At 37.6% G+C, this 24,701-nt stretch overlaps 1 protein-coding gene across 3 annotated transcripts in view; it reads right to left on the reverse strand.

The window, feature by feature from the left end:
• Positions 1-24,701, reverse strand: part of HMCN1 (hemicentin 1) — a 541,857-nt gene that overhangs the window by 57,971 nt on the left and 459,185 nt on the right. For all 3 annotated transcript variants that reach the window (XM_010853073.1, XM_010853072.1, XM_010853074.1), the window contains exons 81-89: positions 20,272-20,541; positions 17,197-17,387; positions 13,137-13,350; positions 11,103-11,237; positions 10,535-10,725; positions 8,958-9,039; positions 4,133-4,402; positions 3,388-3,558; positions 3,082-3,252 (exon numbers count right to left, since the gene is read on the reverse strand). In XM_010853073.1, coding sequence (XP_010851375.1) covers positions 3,082-3,252; positions 3,388-3,558; positions 4,133-4,402; positions 8,958-9,039; positions 10,535-10,725; positions 11,103-11,237; positions 13,137-13,350; positions 17,197-17,387; positions 20,272-20,541 — 1,695 coding nt within the window. The remainder of the gene's footprint in view (positions 1-3,081; positions 3,253-3,387; positions 3,559-4,132; positions 4,403-8,957; positions 9,040-10,534; positions 10,726-11,102; positions 11,238-13,136; positions 13,351-17,196; positions 17,388-20,271; positions 20,542-24,701) is intronic.

The following is a 24,701-nucleotide window of genomic DNA, read 5'->3' on the forward strand; positions in this document are numbered from 1 at the left end:
ATAAATATCTGTTGGATTAATGAGTGATTTAAGGAATGAATTAATGAATCAACAGCCACTCTTCCATTCCATAGGATTTCTTTCAGGCTGTCAAACAAGGAGCCCTGCCTCTCTCGATCCACTGTGGGGAAGTAGCCCAAGCTGGCTTTCAGAGCAGTATCCTTCTCCTGGACTCCCTGAGTTCAGAGGTGAGCCTGGGACCCACAAAATCAAGCAGGGTTCCTTCCCAGAGGCTGATACAAATTCTGAGAGAGAGGAACTCTTTTGCTCTGAGGCCTTAGATTCTAAGGTCCTTGTAGGCCAGGTACCGCCAGTCATTTTTTCCCACACGGAAAGAGTCTAATGAAGAATAAAGCCAAAGAAAGGAAAGCAGAGAAGAGAGATGGAAAACACTCTGGTACAAACATTAGCCAAATTCTTGGATTCAATCATACCTGAAAACAGAATTTTCTATGAAAGCTTAGTATTAAGCTTGGTCTATTTAGATGGTCTAAATAGATGGTCTGTTTATTTACATTTAATTTCTGTTACCTTAATCTGAAAAAGCCCTAATATACCACACCTAGTATAGTCACTCTGAGAATCTTTGCCCCAAAGAGGTTTTCCTCCAACTAACTGGCTATGGGGCAATTTTGCTGTGAAAGATAAAATAACTGGTTGACATGTTTCAACTAGTTGGCAGTGGTTTCATTTCTCCACTGACTCAGTGTTCCCATTTTTATATTATATACATCTTAGGTCTCATTAAGATCTATAGAGTGATGAGCAGATGTGATGGTCTTAGAAAAGTCGATGACTATGTATACTGACTTGAGAGAAAATACAGTGATAAGAAAACTTACTGGAAGTGTGAAATAAGAGTGTAAAGTCATGGAGAAGGAAATGGCAACCCACTCCAGTATTCTTGCCTGGAAAAGTCCATGGACAGAGGAGCCTGGCAGGCTGTAGTCCATGGGGTTACATGACTGAGCATGTGTGCATGAGGGTGGAGGGTGATGGGTTGGTAGCAATAAACTGGTAGAACTTAAAAAAAAAAAAAAGTATAAAGTCGGATTGCATACCATACTAAAGTCTTGACATATCAGTTTGTAAATCCTTCGGTGAGCACAATCATCCCTCCCACCTGTCAAAAGCAAAGGTTTACCAAGCTATGGTGAATATAAAAGGGTGATGAATAATTCATAGAATAGGGGCTTCCCTGGTGCCTCACACAGTAAAGAATCTGCCTGCAATCCAGAAGACCCTGTATTAAATCCCTGGGTCAGGAAGATCCCCTGGAGAAGGGAATAGGTACACACTCCAGTATTCTTGCCTGGGCAATTCCATGGACAGAGCAGCCTGACAGGCTACAGTTCATAGGGTTGCAAAGAGTCAGGCATGACTAACTATAATTCATAACAGCCTTTAGGAGCATTAATTATTCCAGTATCATTTTTAGCTAATTTAGGTAATACAGATTGCTTTCTAATGCTGTCTTTATCAAATTTATCACACAATATTAGAAGTTGCAGGCAAACACATCAAGCTCTTCTTATATCCCTGCAAAAGGAAAAGGTTATGTGTTTCCCGATGAATATGTTTCTAGAAAATGGTAACATAATGTAGCCAGAATTGTAGTATTTGAGACAGAATCTGACTTAGAGAATTTGGTGAAACATAAGGACTGAGAATGGGATGGAACATTTAACTGTGGTCCAGATATGTATGATCAGCTATACATGTTACATATATTGATAAGAAATAGCAGTATCCCTCCTCTGTTCATTTTACTCTCAGGGGACAGCTGAAAAGACTTAACAGCAGATTTTTTTTTACATCTGTAAGAATTTATATCCAACATGAGATTCTGAGGGTTTCCCTAGTGGCTCAAACCGTAAAGAATCTGCCTGCAATGTGGGAGACCCGGCTTCAATCCTTGGGTTGGGAAGATCCTCTGGAGAAGGAAATGGAAACCTACTCCAGTATTCTTGCCTGGGAAATCCCATGGACAGAGGAGCCTGGTGGGCTACAGTCCATGGGGTCACAAAGAGTCGGACATGACTAAGTGGCTAACACACTAAGATCCTGAATCATTGATGATAAACTTTGAGAAAGGAAGTAACTTTGTTTTCCAAGATATACCCCAATATGACTATGTGCATGCAAGCTCAGTCATGTCTGACTCTGCAACCCTATGAACAGTAGCCCACTAGGCTCTTCTGTCCATGGGATTTCCCTGGCAAGAACACTGGAGTGGGTTGCCATTTCCTTCTCCAGGGGAGCGTCCTGATCCAGGGATCAAACTCGAGTCTCCTGCATCTCCTGCATTGCATGTAGATTCTTTACCACTTGAACCATTGGGAAGCAATACAACTATAACATGAATTTACATACATTTGGAATATATTCAAGTATTTTCATTTTTAATTTTTCACAACAAATTGTTTAAAAACTTTGGTTTTAATTTTTCATCTTAATTATATCCTTTTAGATGTACCTTTATTTTCATTAATTTATCTTTTACAGCAAAATTGTCTTATGGTCTATTTAGTTGTGTGGCAGTACTGCTTGCTTGGCAGCAAAGATTCTTATAGTGAAGACACCTAGAACCCTAAAATACCTATGTTGTTTCACAAAGTCAAAAATGACATGTAGATAAGGTCCTAAGCATGGTTCCTAGCACATGACATTTATTGAGTGAATGTAGCTAATGCTATTTTCTCCTTGCCAGCTGTGTATTTCTGGGCAGGTCTTTAACCTCTCTAGGCTTCATTTTTCTCATCTGAAAATGAATGACTGGATGAGCTGTTATCTAAGGTCTTCAACATCTCTAAAATTCTATTAATTTGATTGCATTTAAATGATTAAAAAATATACCACAGTTTGGAACTCTTTCTCATGTTCAGTTAAATCAGGTACTTGAATTAACACTGATTTAATGCCACACCTCCATATATTCATCCATGAGACAGAAGTGAAACACAGAGAATGTGTTCAAAGGTTGAAGCCATAACATCTCTTTCCAATAAAGAAGAAAAGATAATTATAACTCCTTTGTATGGGTCAAAAAGATGCAAGCTTTGCCCATCTCTAGGTTCTCACCTGGGCAAGGCCGAATGTTGCACATGATGATTTCCACGGCAGTCCCTTCACACGGCCGCCCACCGTGTTGAGCTGATGGATTATTGCAAGTTCTGGTCCTGGTTCGGTTGCCGCGTCCACAGCTCCTCGTGCATTCTTCCCAGGGACTCCATTCTGACCAGTTCCCGTCCACTATCCAAAGGCAACACGTTAACACGATCAGAGACATTTCAGTAGAAAGAACTTATACTGAGACAAGCCAGACTTGGGGGACAGAAGAGGGTACCTACTGAACCACGTGCCTGTCTGTTGAATAAAGAGGTGTACCTGGACATGGCTTCTGGTGACAGTTTTGCATTTCTGAATCTGATCCCTGGCAAGGCTTCCCCCCGTTGGCTGGAGAGGGGTTGTTGCACAGACGACTCCTCTTCTGGATCCCTTTTCCACAGGTGGCACTGCAGGGTCTCCAGGCCGACCACTGGGAAAAGCCACCAGGCACTGCAAATAAAACACCGTACTTGGTCTCCGTTATTGTAAACACAAACACTGTAAGTCAGATCTCATGGAAGATATGCAATGGGTCTAGCGCTGAACCTAGAAAGGCTGAGACATTGTTTATGGAAGCTCTTCTTCCGTGTAAAATTAAAACCGAAGCATCCAAGAAGAACTGAGCGGTTAACTAGAGTTTCTTCCTGGTTCCAGTCCTGACTCATTTGGGCATGGCTGTTGAAAGAGTGAGCGATGAAGACATTTATATGCTGTTTACCTTTTGGAAATAAATCATTCTTTGAAGCAAAACTATGCACTGATTTTTGAGAATAATTTTAACCAAGTTTTAAAAACAAAATTCCATTTGGGATTTTGAATTATTAACTTGGTATTCTGCAGCTCTCATCTGTACTGTTTTTAATCTCGTCAGTTTGTAATGTGATTTTTGTCCTATCCCTATAATCTAGAAGTATCTTAAGGGTACAAGAGCTGTGGTCTAAGATGCTTAATGATTTTTATTGTTTAGATTGCCCCAGGTACTGTTTAATAAGAATATATCAGGGTAAACGAATATCACACTCACCCTGGACTATGACAGGCACTCTCACAAGGACAGAACCCATCAAGTTTCGAGCAACGCATTCATACTCAGACGTATCTTCTTTCTGAGCAGCAGCAATATGTAATGAGTTATTGGACAACACATTAATTCTCTCATCCCAGAGGATAGAGTGCCCTTGACGGGACCATGTAATGGTTGGACGAGGCTCTCCAGTTGCTTGACAATTCAAGATGACTTTGCTGCCAGCATTAATAATAGTTTCTACTGGTTCAAGAGTGATAATAGGAGGACCTGTGGAGAAAAGCATATGTTTCTTAGTTTTTGTGGAATTATATTTATTACATTGTGAGTCATATTATATAATAACATTATTTAGAAAAAAATTATACTGATTTTTTTTTTGATACAATGTAGGTTGTAACTGCCATTGACAGAATGTTTTATTTAGTAAACGTTAAAAATGTTAAATCCCTAAGCAGTCTAGCCTAGAGCATGGGCTCTGCAGTTGTGCTTTTCTGGATTCACATTCTGCCTCTGCTCTTTACTATCTTTTTGAATCACTGCGTCCTTAAAAATGGTGCCTAGTTCAGAGGATCTTGACTCAACTAAGATGATGCAAGCACAGATCTTCAACAAAAGACAAGAAGACAATATTATTAGTACTACTGTTCTTATTGTTTTTGTTATTGTTTTTGTCTGTGTTTTACCTGGTGAACATTCAATTCTCTTCTTTACATCATTTTTTGAGGTAAAGAGTCATTATTAAGTTATTCTTTCATCACTTATTATCATTCTCAATATATACATATATTGAGAATTTATTTCTTGCCAGGCATTGTGCACAGATACAGTATCTAGTTTCAAGGGATTTGGAGTCTATTTATAAGACAGACAAGTAACCAATTATTGAGCTGTAATATACATATAGAATTTAGTAACACAATATGTAGACTAGAATTTAGGACATAATAGATAAATGTGTGGTAACATGAGAGCATAAACCATAGTGACTCAATACATCAAACAAAAGTATGTCTCTGGAAATGAAGAGGTAAAGGAAGACATTCAAGAATTATTAAAGTAGGAGTTATAGGAGTTAGCCATTCAATAGTATAGCATAAAGGGAGGAATTCATGACTACAGGGTTTTTTTGTATCTTTGGGTAAATTCAGTAGAATATATGAGAAAGAATAGATTTATTAGGAAGGAATAAGGAATGATGATTTGCATCCATTTAGAAATGCTGAGCTTGAGATATCTGTAGGACAGTCAAGTGGAGATGTCTAGATATTCATATCTCAAGCTTAGAATAGAGAGGTAAGACTGCTTCAGGAGTGAGTCTAAAATGAGAGGGAGAGATCCAACGATAGAAACTATTGCAACATTATTAGGTAATAAATGGACAGAAAATGAGCCTGTAAATGATACTCAGAGCTGATCACTGAGGAAGGAAGAAATTCAGGAGAAAATGGTATCCTAGCAACCAAAGTGTGTTTCAAGGAGGAGCGAGAGGTCCACAGTATCTATAGTGGATGACAGCTGTTCAAATGAAGTTATTGGAAAGATAAAAGGAGCTATAAAATATAAAAAGTTGGTGGCATATTTATACTGGTCTACAATGTCAAGAAAGAGAATATGAAGGACTGCATGGAGAAGAAGCTTGAACTGGATTTTTTTTTTTTTTTTAATGAGTAAGATTATATATAGGAGAGGGCTTTCCTGGTGGCTCAGACGGTAAAGCGTCTGCCTCCAATGCGGGAGTCCCGGGTTTGTTTTCTGGGTCGGGAAGATACCCTGGAGAAGGAAATGGCAATCTACTCCAGCACTCTTGCCTGGAAAATCCCATGGACAGAGGAGCATGATAGGCTACAGTCCATGGGGTCGCAAAGAGTCGGACATGACGGAGCGACTTCACTTCACTTCACTTCACATATATAGGAGAAAGGAACTGCCGTGGAGAGAAGCAAATGGTATAGAGATAGTTAGCTCTGAAAGGTGATTCAGCCTGGACAGCAGGAGCATGCAGGTTTTAAACATTTGGTTAAAATCTTTAAAGGGTTTACGTTTGAATAGGTGAGAATAGGGGAGTGTGTTTTTTCTTGATAGAGTATTCTAGGATGACAGCAGTGTTTTTAGTGAGACTGAACGGAGAAAGGATTGGCTCAACAAAAAGTAAGGCATATGAGAGAATTCAGGGTGGTGGCTGCATATTACAGACCAGGTGTATCTGGAAGGACAGAACACAAAACAAAAACAGAAGTAAAATGTGTTTCATGGTAATACTACTATGACAGTATTTTATGTAAAAGCATCACTGACATGTTGTCTTTTACAAAAGGAATTATTTCACATGAGGTTTGAATCTTTCAGTGTTATTAACGTATTATTCATATATATGTCCGCATCCTCCTCAAATTGTGTTCTTACTTGATGTTTATATTAAAATGGCTCTAAGAACACCCGTCCAGTTTCAGATTACATTATGTATTCAATAAACTGTTGTTGAATAAAGTAAATGGCTCAATTAGTCATGCAACACACTAAATAAGAACATTGAATAAATAAGCCTATTCATATTATTATGGTGAAAAAACTGTTAAATAAAACTAAGACTCTTAATTTAGATTCCATATTTGAACATTTCCAATGGCACATAGTCTATAAATTTATTTAACAATAAATCCCATATGTAAAAAAATTTAAAAAGGAAAAGAAAAAATTCCCTATGTACATCTTTCAGTCATACAATAATTTGTTAAATATGAGCATTTTATCTAAATGAAGACATTCCTTATGGTACTTTAATCTTAAACATTGTATTTTTTACTTTTTTATATCCCTCATTTATTACAATGAATTTATTGTCAGTATATGTAGATGAGCTAATCTAATGCAGTTTTTCTTAAACTTGGCCAGTGAATTACTCTTCCTGGGGAGATTAATTGTGAGATGCTCTACGTACATTCACCCAAGAAAGTCATGAAACCCTGCGGGGGGCGGGGGGCGGCATTTCATGAGAATAACATTTTTGGGGGGGAAATTTAGAATATTATATCCTCCTCTAACTGAGTTAAATTCACATGTACATGCTAACATTTCTGGAAATATCTGCAGTAAAGAAAACTGGTGCACCTAAGCAGAGCTCGGCATATAGTAGGTACTCTTATATATACATATTTAATAAATGAAAACTTTGTTTAATCTATTTTTCTCAGAATTATTCAATCATGCCACTCTACTTTTCTCCTAATGATATCCATAAAGTTATTATTTGGTACATTTGTATTTTAATAAAACACTATCTTAGACACAAAAACAAGCTTATGAATAATATATTCTATTGTATATAATGTATATAATATTCTATTGTACAGATTAGAATTTTATCCTATTAGAATAACATTCACAATAGAATATTATTCTATTGAATATTATTCAGCCGCGAAAAGGAGGGAATCCTGCCATCTGTGACAACATGGAAGGCATTATGTTACGAGAAATACGCCAGACAAGAGGCAGATAGTTGCGTGCTGTTACTTACATGTAGAATCTTAAACAGTCAGGAACAGAGAACAGACTGGGGGTGGCCAGGGCTGAAGGGTGGGGATGTGGGCAGATACTGGTCAAAACATATAGACTTTCCATCATAAAAATGAGTAACTTTTTTTTTTTTTTTTAAATGAGTAACTTTTGAGAATCTAATGTACAGTATGATGACTCCAGTTAGTCACACTGTATTCTATACTTGCAACTTGCTGAGTAGATCTTAAATATTTTCACCAAAAATCCCACAAAAAACAAACCAAAAAAAAATAATGTGTGAGGTGATGAATATGTTAATTAACTTGATTGTGGTAATCCTTTTACAGATATTCAATATATGTATATCAAATCATCACACTGTACGCTTCATGTTTTTTCACCATGCCACATGGCATGTAGGATCTTAGTTTCCTGACTTGGTATTGAACCGGCACCCCCCACAGTAGAAGCGCAGGGTCTTAACCATTGGACCATGAGGGAAGTTCTATACTGTATGCTTTAAATATACATAGTTTTATTTGTCAATTATAGCTCACTAAGGCTGCAGGGGGGACCACTGTCTTCAATCTCTATTAAATATCTATTCAGCATTTCAGAGAATATATAGAAATAGAGAAATATCCAAGTTTTAGAGAATAGTAGTTTGGTAAACAGCTGTTAGTAAATGCTGGTCTACAGCATCTCTTAATTGTGAATAAAAAATGTAAATTCATTCCATTAAATACTGAGCCTATTCACAAAATAAACTGATTTCTCAGGTCAGCCCCTGAAGTGGTTCTGGGGACTGTCCACTGAGTCATTGGAGTCTTTCATGCTTTTCAAATTACCAAAACCTATCTTCTGATTGTTTATACTGAGGACCTTCATCACAACCGTGCTCATCCTGCCAAGAACACACAGATACTTCACAACAGATTGACAGCAATTGATCCAGAGAACTCTTGAGTTCATTTACATTAGTCTTTAACACCTAGGTTTAAAGTGCCATAAAATGACATCTTTGTAAGCTCCTTACAAGAATGGTAGGGAGCTATAAAAAGGGTATTTGACTGAATATATTGCGAACAACAACAAAAGCTCTGATACCAAACCACTGCAAATTTGAACTGCATATGTTAGGTAAAATAGACAAAAATACCTGTGCAAAGTTGTATCAGTCTTCTGGTTGATAACAATTGCTGTATCAGCAGCAGCAAACTAAATTAGACTCTGAAAGCTACCATTATTGTATTTGCTAGAAAGTTAAATGAACAATTATATGGACATTTCTTCAATCAAGTGTTTAAGTAATTAAGCAGCTTACTCTGCAAAGTCAGACTCATGCTGCGTTCCACCACCCCAGCTTCGTTGGTAGCTACACATGTATAATCACCAGCATCTTCATTCTATGGAAATAAGCAGTGTTTTATAAAAATAGGAGCCTACTGAGCAGTGAAAAATCAGTTTTTTTCACCATGAGCTTGTTTATGTAATTGTTTATGAAAAGGTATTTTAATAGAAATAGGAAAACTTACATATATTTAACCATACAAATAGATTAAAAAAAAATTCTTAGCTTAATTTTTTCCTAAACAACCTAGGGAACTCTCAGGGAACAATAACTGGCAGAAACCAAAGCAGAAATACCATTTTTTATAATGATTTATCCAAAATTATCTAAGTAAAGAAAAATGCCAATATATTCTTATAGATATCTTAAAAAGCATTAAATATACAGAATAAATGAACAAATATCTAGTTCTTTGTTACAGAGGTTATTAAAAACATTAATGTCAGCCTCTACTTTAGAAGCTTGAAATACAGGAAAGAAAGTGAAAAACTAATTTACTAGTGATGCAAATCACAGAACATAAGTGATAAATTTATACACATACGATATAGAAAAGAAGTATCACATGAATTTAGATTTGATATCTAATTAGAGATTTTGCTAAGGTCTTATGAACAGAGGAATTCTGGTCTTGTTAATAAAAAGAATAAATCAATTAGGGGGAACTGAATTGCAGGAAGTGGAAGAGGGTAGGAGAAGAGAGATGGATGTTGGTTTAGATAATTCAGTCAAAGTATCAATGCATGATCCAGATAGAAATTTCTCGTAGGAAACTGTAGATGGAACTTGAAAGAGTTTCAGGGTTGAAGGTATAGGGTTAGGAATCTGAAATTGTGTGGTGGAAAATCAGTATTAATATTAGAAGAAGTACCAAGGACTTCAAAAGTAGTTATGTTTGTGTAGAGGTAAAGCAGGGAAAGCAGCAGTGAAGAAGCAGAGACTGATTAGTGTAGCCAGAGGTAGAAATCATCTCAAAATTGGAGGAACGATCAACAGCATCTAATGCTGAAATAAAACCAAGCTGAATAAAAGAAAGTGCTCCATTGGACAGTATGGTCTAATTATGATTTCAATGAATTCAGCAGTGGGTTAACAGATAACTCATCTTTAATCAAGAATTTTTTAGATAAAATATCTCATTCCCTTGACCCTCAAATTAGAATAACTTAAAGTACTAATATTGCCTGAATTACTGAAGCTTTTGGAAAGCCTGATAAAACTGTTGACTTAGTGATGAAATCTACCTTGTATTTAAAATGGTGCTTGTAATTCTTCAAATTCCTCATTCTAAAACAGATTCGAGGAAGTTATCTACTGATGCTGAATAATTGGTCAATGATGGAGAACAAAGCAGCAAATTTTTTTATTGCTCGGACTCCTTTGGAGGGCTAAAAATCATCAATTTGAACTATCTTTTCAGTTTTTTAAAAGAACCCATTGATTCAGATTTTATGATTAAAATAGGAATGCAGAGAAACTTCCCATGGCACCTATAGAGAGGTGTTGATTGTGACATTTAAAGTGTGTACTGACAATTCAGTGTGACTTACTACAGTGCCATAAATGGCCAAGGAGCCATTGCCAAGTTGCCGGATTCTGTGGCTAATTTCAATATCGATCCCCCTTCTGCTCCACTGGATGGTTGGGGCGGGATCTCCTTTCACCTCACAATTCAGGATTGCATTACCACCAAGTGGTTCAATCCAGTTAGAAGGGTAATCACCTTTGAAGACTGGAGGTTCTGGGAAATAACAAAAGATGAGTGTATATTAGCCTTTGTGATTCTAACCTATTTAAAAGATAATTTAGTGAAGAGGGGAAAAGCCACTTTTGAGCCCCATGAATCTTCCAGAATCAGCTGCTCATGCTAATCGACGAGAGAATTTTGTCCATTTCAATAATCTAAGTGGATGATTCCATCTGTGCCAAATGATCTCTTCACATACTGCTCACCTACTTTTCAGATGAACGTTCATAATTTTTTTTATATCTCATGAGTTTGCACATCTGTGAAATAAGATTAAGCTAATAAACTGGTTACATCATATTACTAGACAATAGGGATGCAAAATACAAACCATTCATCATAAATATTGAAAACAGAACACTTTCACCCACCTTTCACATAAACAAATCCGATTGCCTTCACGAAACCAACGCTGTTTTCGGCAGTGCACACATAAGTGCCTGAATCCTCTTTTGATATCCTTTCAATAACAAGTTCACTGTGTCCATTGACGCTGTCAAAGTGGGCTGAAGGAAACAAGGTAGAAAACAACAGAAATGCCTCTCAGTAACCTCAGAAAATAATCACGACAGCTCAGTATTTTGCAGGTTAGATTTATGAGTTGGTCAGCAATTCAACCAAAGAGATCTCATTATGACACTAGAGGAGAGAGCCCTTTCCAGAGATTTCTTCCTCTGAGCTATTTGCTATGTCTCTAGACACTTGTTTGAAGAGTGAAAAAGAGAATGAAAACAAACATCTTCTAAAATTATTTTCGATTACACCTTTCATCTCAAAGAGTTGCTGAAAGCTGGCTCGCACTCTCTCTAGGTTTCAAAAATCTTTCATTCAGAAATATGACATTTTCCATTTCATTTCTTTCACCACTTTTCCTCCCAAACAATTTACATCAAGAACATGGAAACCTTTTCAGTTATAATTCAACTGACCTGGCAGCTCAGAAGGAAAGTCATGAACACCTACGCTAGTTAGGTAATAATGACAAAATTAAATTTGTAATAATTTGAACTTGCCCATAAGTGGTAATGATATAAATTACCAAAGGTAGTTTCAATACTTGGAATAGAGTATAAGATAAATATGCAAATCCTAAAACAATTGATACTAAATAAGATTCCGATTAGACCAATCAATATCTAATTACATTAAGTATGTTTACTTTGCAGGTTCTCTCCCATTCAAAGTATCTTTTTTTTTTTTAATATAATTGCTTTACAACGTTGTGTTAAGTTTTTGTTGTACAACAGAGTGAATCAGGTATATGTGAACATATATCTTCTCCCTCTTGGACACCCCCATCCCCCCAGCCCCCAATCCCACCCATCTAGGTCATCACAGAGCAGGGGGTTGAGCTCCCTGTGCTATATAGCCGGTTCAAATTATCTTTTAAAGTTTTCATACTGCTGAATAGTAAGTGGAAAATTAAGCTTTAAAAATGTAACTATCTAAGTTAGTATTGTATCTTCAGAAAACAGTACTGATTAGGTTTTTTAGAGTTTATTTTTCTTTAGTGAAGTATGTTATACTATTACTGTTAAGGTGACACAGCTGATGAATTCTAGTTATTATAAAGCTTTATAACAGAAAACTCAAGCTTATTACTAACTTTCTAGGAAGGCATTTCTTAAATGCTAATAGTGTAGTACTTCAGAACTCAATTTTAGGAAGCAACAATTTCTTTTTACAAACAGTATCTTCGTGCTGGTGATAAAAGTCTAACAGAAACACATCTTCCCCGTGATGTGTGGCTTTACCCGAACATGTAGTGCACACACAGATTGGAACTTGTTTACTTAACTGATCTACACTCTGATAGTAGATTAGAGAGGTTAATTCATACAATGAAAAATAGAGTTCTCTGTAAAATTAGGTGAATCTTCAGGGCTCTCACAGTCGTCTTAATCAATAAGGAAGGAGGTCCCAGGTAGCTCAGTGGTAAAGAATTCTCCTGCCAATGCTCGGGAATATCCCTGGAGGGGGAGATGGCAAGGCACTTCAGTATTCTTGCCTGGGAAATCCTACGGACAGAGAAGCCTGGCGGGCTGCAGTCGGTGGGGTCACAAAGATTCAGACACGACTGAGTGAGAACAGCAAAGAAGTCCAGGGGGATACGCTTGGGCATCTGTGTATATGACTTCTCAGGGGGAGGGGAATTAGTTTTAGGTTAAAAACCTACCTATATCCTTCAATATATGGTCCTGTGATCAACGTGTCCTTTCTAAAGAATGAAAAGAACACCTATACTGGGCATAGGCTAAAATCCAGGCAAAAGGACACATTTTACAGAATTTAAGGCAATCAATTCATGCAACTTTTCAATCAATTCCCACAGTTAAAGAAAATGGAGATGAGTTTCAGTTCTCTATCAGTGTACTTATTCATTTCTTAAGAATTAAATTACCAACCTGGGATAATATTGTTATTGAACGTCCATGTTAACTTGGGCAATGGGATACCAGTTGCTTTACAGTTTAAACGGAGCTGTTCTCCCTTATTTAATGACACATCTCCAGGGAGTTCAGTAAAAGTGGGAAGAACATGAACAGTCAGGCTGATGGTGTGTGTGTCTTCACCTGCGGCATTGTTAGCAATGCAGGTATAGGTGCCAGAATCCTCCAGCTTAAAGAAAGAAAAGTCATTGTGCATAAAATTACACGATCTTACATCATATTACATATAATTCATAAAACTGCATAGCTTGGTCCCCAAAGGAGCACTCTAAAGATGATTTAAATTTCCATCTTTTAGTCTGAACCATCTGGCTAGTTTTTACAAAGCATAATTTACAATGTTTAAGAAATTCAAAGTCCATACCTTACAGAACTATAGCATTTTACAGTAATAAGATCTTAGAAGACTTTAGATTATACAGTTTTACTAAACATCAACCGCTGTACTGCAATGTACAACTAAAGAGCAAATGTACTCCCAAAGGCTGTTAGAATCTTGATGGCATAGCTGGTTCCCTGGGTAATGTGGCACCAAGGACCATGAAAATGATCAAAGAAAACGGCAAGAGTCAGGGCAATTAGCTGCAATTCCAAGACTTCACTTGCTAAATCCAATAGCCAGCTCTTGGCAATCATTTTACTAGAAGTTTTAGCAGCATTTGACACAATTCCGGCTTCCTTCTTTTGAAAACCATGTCTTCAGTTGGCTTCCAGGACACCCCATTCCCCAAGTTTCCTTTCTGCCTCACTGACTGCTTTTCTTCCATCTCCTTTTGCTGGCTTCCCCTCCACATTAATGTGTCAGCGTAGGTGTGAGGGTTCAGTCTCTGTTCCTCTTTTCTTCTCTGTCCACACTCAACTCGGTTTTAATGGCTTTAGATACCATCTACATGCTGCGATGAGTACCAGGATGTCCAGCTCAGGTGTTTCTTCCAAACTCCAATTGTACTGAACTTCTCATTCCAATGCTCTGCTCGGTTGCCTAGAAAACATCTCAAGCGCAGGTCCAAAACCAAACTCCCCTCTTCCCCTTTTGGTCTATCTGCAGCCTTCACTCCATCTCAGTTGATGGCTATTTTGTTCTTCCAGCTGTTTGTGACTTTCAGACACTGGAGTGTTTGTTTATTCTTTTTCACACTATTTTCAGTCTAACTAGGAAATCCTAGCTTCAAAGTATACACAAAATCCAACAACTTCTCACCCACCCCTTCTCAGCTAATGTTCTGCCTTGAGTCCTATAATCTCTCGTCTGCCTCCAGAGCATCTTCCCAACTGGTCTTTCGGCTTCTCTCCTTGCCCTTCTACCGTATATTCTCATCACAATAGTTGATGCAATGTGGCAAAAACATAACATAAAAGGCAGACAACATTGCTGCCCTGCTCAAAACCTGTAATGGATTCTGATTTTACTCAGAGTAAAATGCAAATTGTTACATGGGATTGCAGAGTCCAACACGACTGAGCAACTGAACAGCAATAAGGTATCACATGTATCTGGTCTTCATTTTTCTCTGACTTCTTTCTCTCTCTTCCTTCTTTGTTTTCACTGGTCTCCTGTTTCTCAAATACATCAGTCATGTTCCTACATTTTTTTTTATTCTTTGAACCCACCTTCATTTCTTTGCCCCCCAAATCTGGGGTAGGGGATCCCAGTTTTCTGCCTCTCTCCCAGGCAGAGAAAACTGGGATGCTCCTCTCCCAGATATCTGCTTAGCTAATTCAGTTCCTTCAAATTTTGCTCAAAGTGTTTGCTTCCCAGAGGACATTTATTCTGACCATGCTATTTAAAAATATAACTTGTACTCTTCCAAATTCTGACGCCTTTTACCTGTTCTTGTTTTATTTTTCATACCAGTTGTTTTCTTTTGAATTGTATACATTCTTTATTTTTTACTATTTTATTATTATTCTTTTGAAATGAATGCATCATTTATTTTTGTTATTGACTATCTCCCTCCTTTAGGAATAAACTCCATGAAGGCAAGGATCTTTCATTGCTTTGTTCAATGTATTTATTCCCAGTATCTAAATCTGTGCTGATCACAGAGAAGGTACTCAATACTCAATAAATATTTGTTAAATTAATGACTGAATGCTTCTGACTGTATTAAGGTCCATAGCGCAGACTTTTCCTTATTTTTTTAAAAAGAAGTTTAAGAATAGATTTTCTTTGCAGTGAAGCATCAAGTAATTGATTGGCAATGCAGCATAAAAATTATAATCACTTACTATAGATACAACCTAACACTGGTAGGTTTCATAATGATTTTTTAAGGGCAAACAGAAATAAATCGTATTCCATGTAAAGGTCTCCTCACCCTGACACCACTTAGCTGCTCTTAAATTCCCAGATCTTAACATCTTAAGTTTAAAAATCAAAGATTTTACAGAAGTAAAGTTTTGGAAAATCCAGATTATACATATTATTCACAGATAGACTTATCATTTGTGTCTTTCATCTGATATGTATAAGGTACTATATTGTTGCTATTATAAAAAATTTATCTCAGTTGTCCCAATAAAAGTTTAAACTTTTCTCATTTAATTCCTTCAGGTCTGTAAGAGTGATTGAGAGGTCAAATTCAACATTCTTGAATCTGACAGTAGTCCCTACCAGAGACTGCATACCAGTTTAAACAAACAAATTTAACATTATTTTATCACTTTTAAGTTCACATTTTTAACTTTTAATAGGTCTGAAATTGGGATACAACTTAAAAATTGATGGTCTTCTCTAGTTTACTTGACTGGATTTTTTTTTTTCTTTCTTTCTTAGCGGTACATAAAATAAAGGTGCATCTTACAATTGATGGAAACTTAGATTTGAATAAATACAATTTCTTCTTGCACATAAGGTCAAGTTAGCCTATCCCTAGGGCTATTTATCTGGGAATCAAGGAGTCTAGCTAACAGCTGAAATTATACTATGAAGTGAATGTGATCAATTTTATCATTAATCTGTTTGAATTTAATTCTATGAAGATTTTATAATGAAATTTAGGTACTTCGAAGGGTAATGAAAAGGAATAATGAAAGTGTTAGTCACTCAGTCATGTCCGACTCTTTGCGGTCCCATGGACAGTAGCCCACCAGGCTCCTCTGTCCAAGGAATTCTCCGGGCAAGAATACTGGAGTGGGTACCCATTCCCTTCTCCATGGCATCTTCCTGACCCAGGGATAGAACCTGGGTCTCCTGCACTGCAGGCAGATTCTTTACCGTTTGTGCCACCAGGGAAGCCCAAAGACAGGCACAGAAGGTCTGAAAGTGATTCACGTTTTAATCGTGTTTAATAGTTGGTACCAAGTGTTGATACACTGAAACCACATGATAATTTTTTAAAGTCATGTGGTATGCATAGGTACAGATTCTTCTTCAAATGGGCTAATATTGAAAAACAGATGCTTCCCATAACTACCGTTCTGCAGACTGGAGAAATACCACCTAAGAATATTCAAGATTCCTAGCTTGCACAGATCCCTAAGACTGAAAGTTATTTAAAAACCTGAAAAGAGAAAAAAAGCCTGCTTTTTGTGTTTGCTTAATAACATCACACATTCTTACACTTCTGCTCTTCAAACAATGTCTCATGCATTGTTACAAGCATGGAATAGAATAGAGGCTTAGAATTTTCCTGATAAACAAAGATTTTCACAAAAATAAAATAACTTTAGAAGAAAGTCATTTAAAAGTTCCCATGATGTGCTGAATACTATCCTTGGGGACATAAAATGAAATATATATAAAATTAATTTTTTGACCTGCATTTAGAAGGGTACTTTTCTTTCATTATTAAATAATACATGGGAATTCCCTGGTGCTTCAGTGGTTAGGACTTGGCTCTTTGGCTGCTGTGGAACAGTTTGACCCCTGGTTAGGGAACTTAGATCCCGCAAGCTGTGTGGCACAGACAGAAACAAACAAAACAAAAAATACATTTTCAAGCTAAATCATTAAAAGTAAAATGGTGAATTAATAATCTGTCTCAATGTATCTCTTCATATTTATTAAACTTACCACAACATTTTCCAGGATAAGCTCTCCATAGGGTTCAACAGTGTATTTTCCTAACAAGTTAGCCAAAGGAACATTGTCTTTTTTCCAGTTAATTGCTGGTGTGGGGATTCCATCAGCCACGCATGGAAGAACGGCTTGTGAATTCTCATTGACCGTGTAATGTACTTCTGTACTTTGGATTCTAGGTGGTACTATAAAGAGTTTTTAAAAAGAAAGTCATTCAGGATGTTGAGTTCAGTCATTATTCACACTGAAAAGGAACACACAATAGATTCCCTTGCGAGTAACTTGGTAGAAATACTAACAAAATATATCAAGTCATTTGTTTGTTACTCTGAAAGCAATCAATATTTTTGACACCAGCAAGAATTCTAAGGCATTTGTACATGTTGGATGTATTTACAATGAGCCTCGGAAAAAACGACACTGAACTGGTGAGAAATATTTAAATTTTATTCAACTTACTGACTTTCCCTTGAGTTTCTTTTGCTTATTGCCGTGAAATAAAACAAACAAGAGCAACTAAAGCCAAAACCACTTCGACAGTTGTATAATTGCTGGATTTGTATCACAGAGATACTGTGAGGACAAACATAAAACTCACTAATTTAAAACACTATAAAATACCTCATATTAAAGCTAAAGAAAAAAATTTATTGCAGTACTTCACATGTTACAACAAATGTAAGTAAAACTGGTGAAAACATTTAATTTAGTTTTTATACTATCACAGAGGAAGTGTTTTATAGTGATTTCATAATTCCATGCAAATACTGCTTATGCTTCAAATTTTTTGAAATGGAATTTAGGCAACACGGAAAGATCAACTGAATATTTCAGGGTACGAAGAAATACCTTAGAGGATTCAGAACTAAGATATTTACTTCTAACAGAAAAGTTTAAATATGTTAAGAATACTTGACTAAAAAGGGAAAAACATACTCTCCTCCCCAAACAGTAAATTTCAGAATTATTCAAATACATCAGTGAGAAATGGATCAACTTCTTCACAAATTTTTTAAAGTTACAGAACAAAATAGGTTTCAGCAAAAAAAAAAAAAAAAAGATTATATGGATATGAAAACATTTAATTATATGCATAAACAGGCTTCCCTGGTAGCTCAGCTGGTAAGAATCTGCCTGCAATGCAAGAGACCCTGGTTCAATTTCTGGGTCAGGAAGCTCCCCTAGAGAAGGGATAGGCTACCCACTCCAGAATTTTGGGGCTTCCCTGGTGGCTCAGATGGTAAAGAATCCACCTGCAATGCAGGAGTCCTGGGTTTGATCCCTGGGTTGGGAAGATCCCCTGGAGGAGGGCATGGCAACCCACTCCAGTACTCTTCCTGGAGAATCCCATGAACAGAGGAGCCTGGCAAGCTGCAGTCCATAGGGTTGCACAGAGTCAGACACAACTGAAGCCATGCACATATGGCTTTAACATGCACATATGCACACACACACACATAAATGATAGATAACATAAAAAAGCCTAAAACCTATTTTGTTGAATGGTATATCATAAATAGCCAGTTTGTTTTCATTAATTTATGCTATATTTTCATTATCTCCTTTATCCTGGTTTCCCTGGAGTTGGTATTTCAACTTTGCTAACAGTTATAAAGTTGCAACACTAGTGCATTTACTTATCCTTTTTCAAAATGAAACTTTTAAGGCTGTGACCACTATACTTGATTTTAGTTTTGGGTACATACGATACATTTTAATGTGGTGTCCTTATTTTTATGATTTTCTAAATAATTTGAAAATAAAATCATATTCTTTGACCTACTTAATCAGAATGATAATTTTTAATTTGCTTGGGGTTGGGGTTTTGGCATTAAAAATTCATTACACTTTTCAAGCTTTATTGCATCATGGGTGGGAATTGTGGCCTATACTTTTAAGTTATTATTAATGATTTCTTTGTTGTTTGCATGCATGCTCAGTTGTGTCTGACTCTTTGGCTCCAGGCTCCTCTGTCTGTGGGACTTTCCAGGCAAGAATACTGGAGTGGGTTGCCATTTTCTCCTCCAGGGGATCTTCCTGACCCAGGGATTGAACCCATGTCTCCTGTGGCTCTGAACTGCAGGCAGACTCTTCACCACTTAGCTACCTGGGAAGCCCCTTTGTTGTTTAGTATACAGTTACTTCTGGTAAATTTTCTATAAACATGTGAAAAAAGGAATATTATTTATTTGAAACCAAAAGACTAATATGTATTAATTAGTTCAATTACATTAACTGAAAGCAAGAAAAAAATTTTAGAAAATTCAAATACACCTGAAAGATAAAAAAACCACTTTCACAAATTTTTTTAAAAAGAAAAAACAGAAACTCGTTATTAAAATGAGAGATACTTCTGAAAATAGTAGTTGAAAACAGTTTAATTTACTTATTGTTTCTTACTACTGATATTAATGGTTAGTCTATCATTAGTCTTAAAATATACATTAATAACTAAAATATTTCAATGCTGATTTTTAGATATTTTATTAGTTGTCTGAATACAAAGGAAAAACAGGTGTTTTTTTTTTTTATATTACAAAAATATACCTGTAAATGTTTTGCTACTTTAATGAATCAAATAGATCTCCACTTCTCACTGGGTTCACATTACAGTTATTAGGTAGGTCATATGCTGGTTAGTTTTGGGCCAAGAGGACTTGCAATTTGAAAAGTAAAGCAGAAGAGCAACAAAACAAATGAACTCCTCACAAGTCAACTTATAGATCCCAATAGTCACCATATAAGGGTATTGGCAACAGATTAACTATCCTGGCTTTATTAATAAAATCACTCTCACACAGGTATGTGCACAAATAAACAGAGCCTACCAAAAGCATATCTGAAGGACAAGCGTACCTACACACCACATGCACACACCACACTCCACTCTAGTTTGCTGTTTTTCGTTGTTTTTATTTCCATCATATTTTCCCCTGGTGGTCTCTTCTCTCTGCCACGGTAAAGCAGTAAACTGAAATAACTTATGCTAAACAACCTACCATGGACGGTGAGCTTGGTGCTCGTGCTGCTTGATCCTGCCACGTAAATAACTTATGCTAAGCAACCTACCACGGACGGTGAGCTTGGTGCTCGTGCTGCTTGATCCTGCCACGTTAGCTGCCGTGCACGTGTACTGACCCGCGTCACCAGGCTGAGCAAATGCTATCTGCAGAGCACCGGAGCTGAGGATGCGCTGGCGGACTGACTCCACAATTACATGCCCATCTTTATGCCACATGATGTCAGGTGGTGGGAGGCCATCTGCCTTACAGGGTAGCATGATGGGCTTATCCACAACAGTGATGTATTCCTTAGGATGAGGGCTAATGACTGGAGGAACTAAAAGTTACAAAGTTTAAACATCATTTTAAAAGCCTGAATGTACTATTTATGCAATGTGGTCTTATTCTAGCAAAATGAAGTCACGTTGTTAAGAAACAAAGCCCTGATTTTACCATATCATCACCAAAGGGTTGCTACAGTTTGTTTTTACTGGAAAAGAAGATTCATTGAATCTACTGCAGAAAATTATTCTCTACATAGTTAACAAATATAAACGACAATCAATCTTGAGATTTAAACATGTACTCATGAGGGATTGCATGTCCAGAAAACTAAGAATGTGTTGATAGGGGTATTTTCTTTAACATACATGTATTATGTGATTCATTCATCAGCTCCTTAAACTTTAAAAATAGATCTCTTCAAGGTTTGGAAATTATTCACCTGCTCAGACCCTTTTATTCATGCTTTTCCTGCAGTGCTTATGATCTTATATACTGGGACCATATTTAACAATGTATTATTTTAATGAATAAAGAAGTGGGATGTTGAAAAGAATTACAATTAATCTTTGAACAGCACAGGGGGTAGGGATGATGATGACTCTCTGCACTACAGAAAATCCAAATTTAACTTATAATCGGCCTTCAGTATCCTTGGCCCCTCTGTATATGTGGTTTTATGTCTTTAGATTTAACCAACTTAGGCTTGTGCAGTAATGTAGTATTTACTACTGAATAAGTGGACCTGCATGGTTTGAATCGTATTGGTTAAGGATTGACTTTGTACAGACAAAACTCTTCCTACTTTTTCAGAAAACTGTGGACAGGCTTATGATAACAGTTTCTCTTCCTGGTGTTTACAGTAGTGATTACCACTCAGGCTCTTTTACTGAGCTTTAAAGACACATCACATAATTACGAGAGAACAATCAAACACAAGCGAGGAACAACCAATCATAAGCACAGGAGAAAGGAAGGTAAGGATGATACCCCCTCCCAATGTCAGTCAATCCAAGTCCAGATACACTGACAAGGTACAGAAAAAACTATGGTAAATTTACCTCTTTTAAACATGTGCAGGCCAAAAGAATAAAATCATCTGAAATGTCTGCCATGCATTTAAAATATTCCTTGTTACCACATGCTGTAAGAAACAAGAGGCCTCTGAGAACTCTACTGATCCAAGTTATGCCCTGTGGATAGCAAGTCCCGGAGACCTGGAAATATCTGCTGTGTCTCTAGAGGAGGCTGGGCAGAAACAGCCAACCAAGGGAGACCAAATTTTACGGTACACTAATAGTAATGAGTGGGCTTCCCCATTGGCTCCATGGCAAAGAATCTGCCTGCAGTGCAGAAGACAAAAGAGATGCGAGTTTGATCCCTGGGTTGGGAAGATCCCCTGGAGGAGAAAATGGCAACCCACTCCAGTTTTCTTGCCTAGAAAATTTCATGGACAGAGGACCCTGTTGGGCTACAGTCCATGGGGTCGCAGAGTCAGACATGACTGAGTGTGTATGCACACCCATGCGTGCATGCGCACACACACACACATACACATAATTATAATGAGTAAATCAACAAGTTGTGAAAAATATGAATAACTTAAAATTATTCATATCAACCAAAGTTATCTGGTTGATTTTCTGCTTGCTATTACATACTGTTATCTGTTAGAGATTTTTTGTTGTTGTTGTTCCCATTGCATGGCATGTGGGATCCTAGTTCCCCAATCAGGGATCAAACCCATGCCTCTTGCATTGGAAGCACAGAATCTTAACCACTGGACCACCAGGAAGTCCCTACTTACTCTATCTGAAAAGAGAGAGTCTATTCAGAGTTTTTCATGCCTCTAGAGTATGCAGTTATCTCTGATTGCTTTTGGAATACTGAAATCCTATTAGTTGTTTTAATGTGTTTCTTTGTCCCATAATTGCTCATGTAATTTTAATCAACTAGTGAAAGAAAAAATCCTCACTAATTCTTTTATATGATCCCAGTGGATGAAGCACAAGCTGGAATCAAGACTGTGGGGGGAAATATCAATAACCTCAGATATGCAGATGACACTAAAGAGGAATTAAAGAACCTCTTGATGAAGGTGAAAGAAGAGAGTGAGAAAGCTGGCTTAAAACTCAGCATTCAAAAAATGAAGATCATGGCATCTGGTCCCATCACTTCATAGCAAATAGGTGGGGAAACAGTGGAAACGGTGACAGACTTTATTTTCTTGGGCTCCAAAATCACTGCAGATGGTGACTGTAGCCATGAAATTAAAAGATGCTTGCTCCTTGGAAGAAAAGCTATGCCAAACCTAGACAGCATATTAAAAAGCAGAGACATTACTTTGCCTACAAAGGCCCATCTAGTCAAAGCTATGGTTTTTCTAGTAGTCATGTATGGCTATGAGAGTTGGACCATAAGAAGGCTGAGGGCTAAAGAATTGATGCTTTTGAACTGTGGTGTTAGAGAAGACTCTTGACAGTCCCTTGGATAGCAAGGAGATCCAACCAGTCAATCCTAAGGGAAATCAACCCTGAATATTCACTGGAAGGACTAAGGCTAAAGCTGAAGCTCCAACACTTTGGCCACATGATGGGAAGAGCTGCCTCACTGGAAAAGACCCTAATGCTGGGAAAGATTGAGGGCAGGAGGAGAAGGGGATGGCAGAGGATGAGATGGTTGAACAGTATCACTGACTCAAAGGACATGAGTTTGAGCACTCTGGGAGACTGTGAATAACATGAAACCCTAGCATGCTGCAGTCCATCTGGTCACAAAGAACTGGACACAGCTGAGCAACTGAGCAACAATGTCGCCAAAGCCAATGACTATTTCTCGGTCGTCATCTTAACTGACTCTCCCTTGAGTTAAAAAAAAAAAAAAATCTGTCTACTCCTTCTTGAAACACTGTCCTTTCCTTGACTCCATCTAGTTTTCCTCTGTCATCTTTTCCCTCTCCTTTGTTTTTCTTTTTAGCATTCTGTTTTTCAGACCTCTTTAACAATGCAGAGTCCTGGGCTCTTTTCTATCCAAATAGTCATCCAGTCTTGTGGACTGAAAAATCCTAATTACTTCCAAATTTGTATCTTAGACTGTACTTCTCCCTTGAGTCCTGAATTCATAAATAATCAATGCTTTTTGACATCTCTGCTAGGATTTCTAACAGTTTCCCACATCTAACATGATCAGCCAACAAAGGTCTGTCTAGTCAAGGCTATGGTTTTTCCAGTGGTCATGTATGGATGTGAGAGTTGGACTGTAAAGAAAGCTGAGCACTGAAGAATTGATGCTTCTGAACTGTGGTGTTGGAGAAGATTCTTGAGAGTCCCTTGGACTGCAAGGAGATCCAACCAGTCCATCCTAAAGGAGATCAGTCCTGGGTGTTCATTGGAAGGACTGATGCTGAAGCTGAAACTCCAGTACTTTGGCCACCTCATTCAAAGAGTTGACTCATTGGAAAAGACTCTGATGCTGGGAGGGATTGGGGGCAGGAGAAGGGGATGACAGAGGATGAGATGGCTGGATGGCATCATGGACTCGATGGACATGAGTTTGGGTGAGCTCCGGGAGTTGGTGATGGACAGGGAGGCCTGGTGTGCTGCGATTCATGGGGTTGCAAAGAGTTCGACACAACTAGGTGACTGAACTGAACTGAACTGAACATGATCAGAAATCGTGTTTTCCTTCCTCCAAAACTAGTTCCTCTCCTTGAACCCCCCATAGCACTATCTCCACTCAAGCCCAAAGCCCAGGAAACATCATGAACTCTTCTCTTTTCCTAACCTCCCAATCTGATTAATCAGCGATCCTGGCTAGTATATCTCCTCCAAAATTCTTGAATCCACCACTTTTTTTTTCATTTACCCCTGTGACTCCCACAAATACTCCCACCCCCAGCCAGACCATACTGCATGATGCCTAGAGCAGTGGTCCTCAACATTTTTGGCACCAGGAACTAGTTTCATGGAAGACAAGTTTTCCATGGACTGAGGAGGGGGACTGGTTTTGGGATGATTCAATACATTTATTGTGCACTATATTTCTGTTATTATTACATCAGTTTCGCCTCCAAACATCAGGTCTTAGATCCTGGGGGTTGGGGACCCCTGGCCTAAGCACTTTACTAGTTCTTCCAGATCTAGTCTTCAGCTTTCTCTAAATCATTACCTACATACCAGCAAAAGAGAGCTTCTTAAAACCAAACAAGAGTCTTTG

The sequence above is a fragment of the Bison bison genome, unplaced genomic scaffold (assembly GCF_000754665.1).
Source record: "Bison bison bison isolate TAMUID 2011002044 unplaced genomic scaffold, Bison_UMD1.0 scf7180017864322, whole genome shotgun sequence".
Taxonomy (NCBI): Eukaryota; Metazoa; Chordata; class Mammalia; order Artiodactyla; family Bovidae; genus Bison; species Bison bison.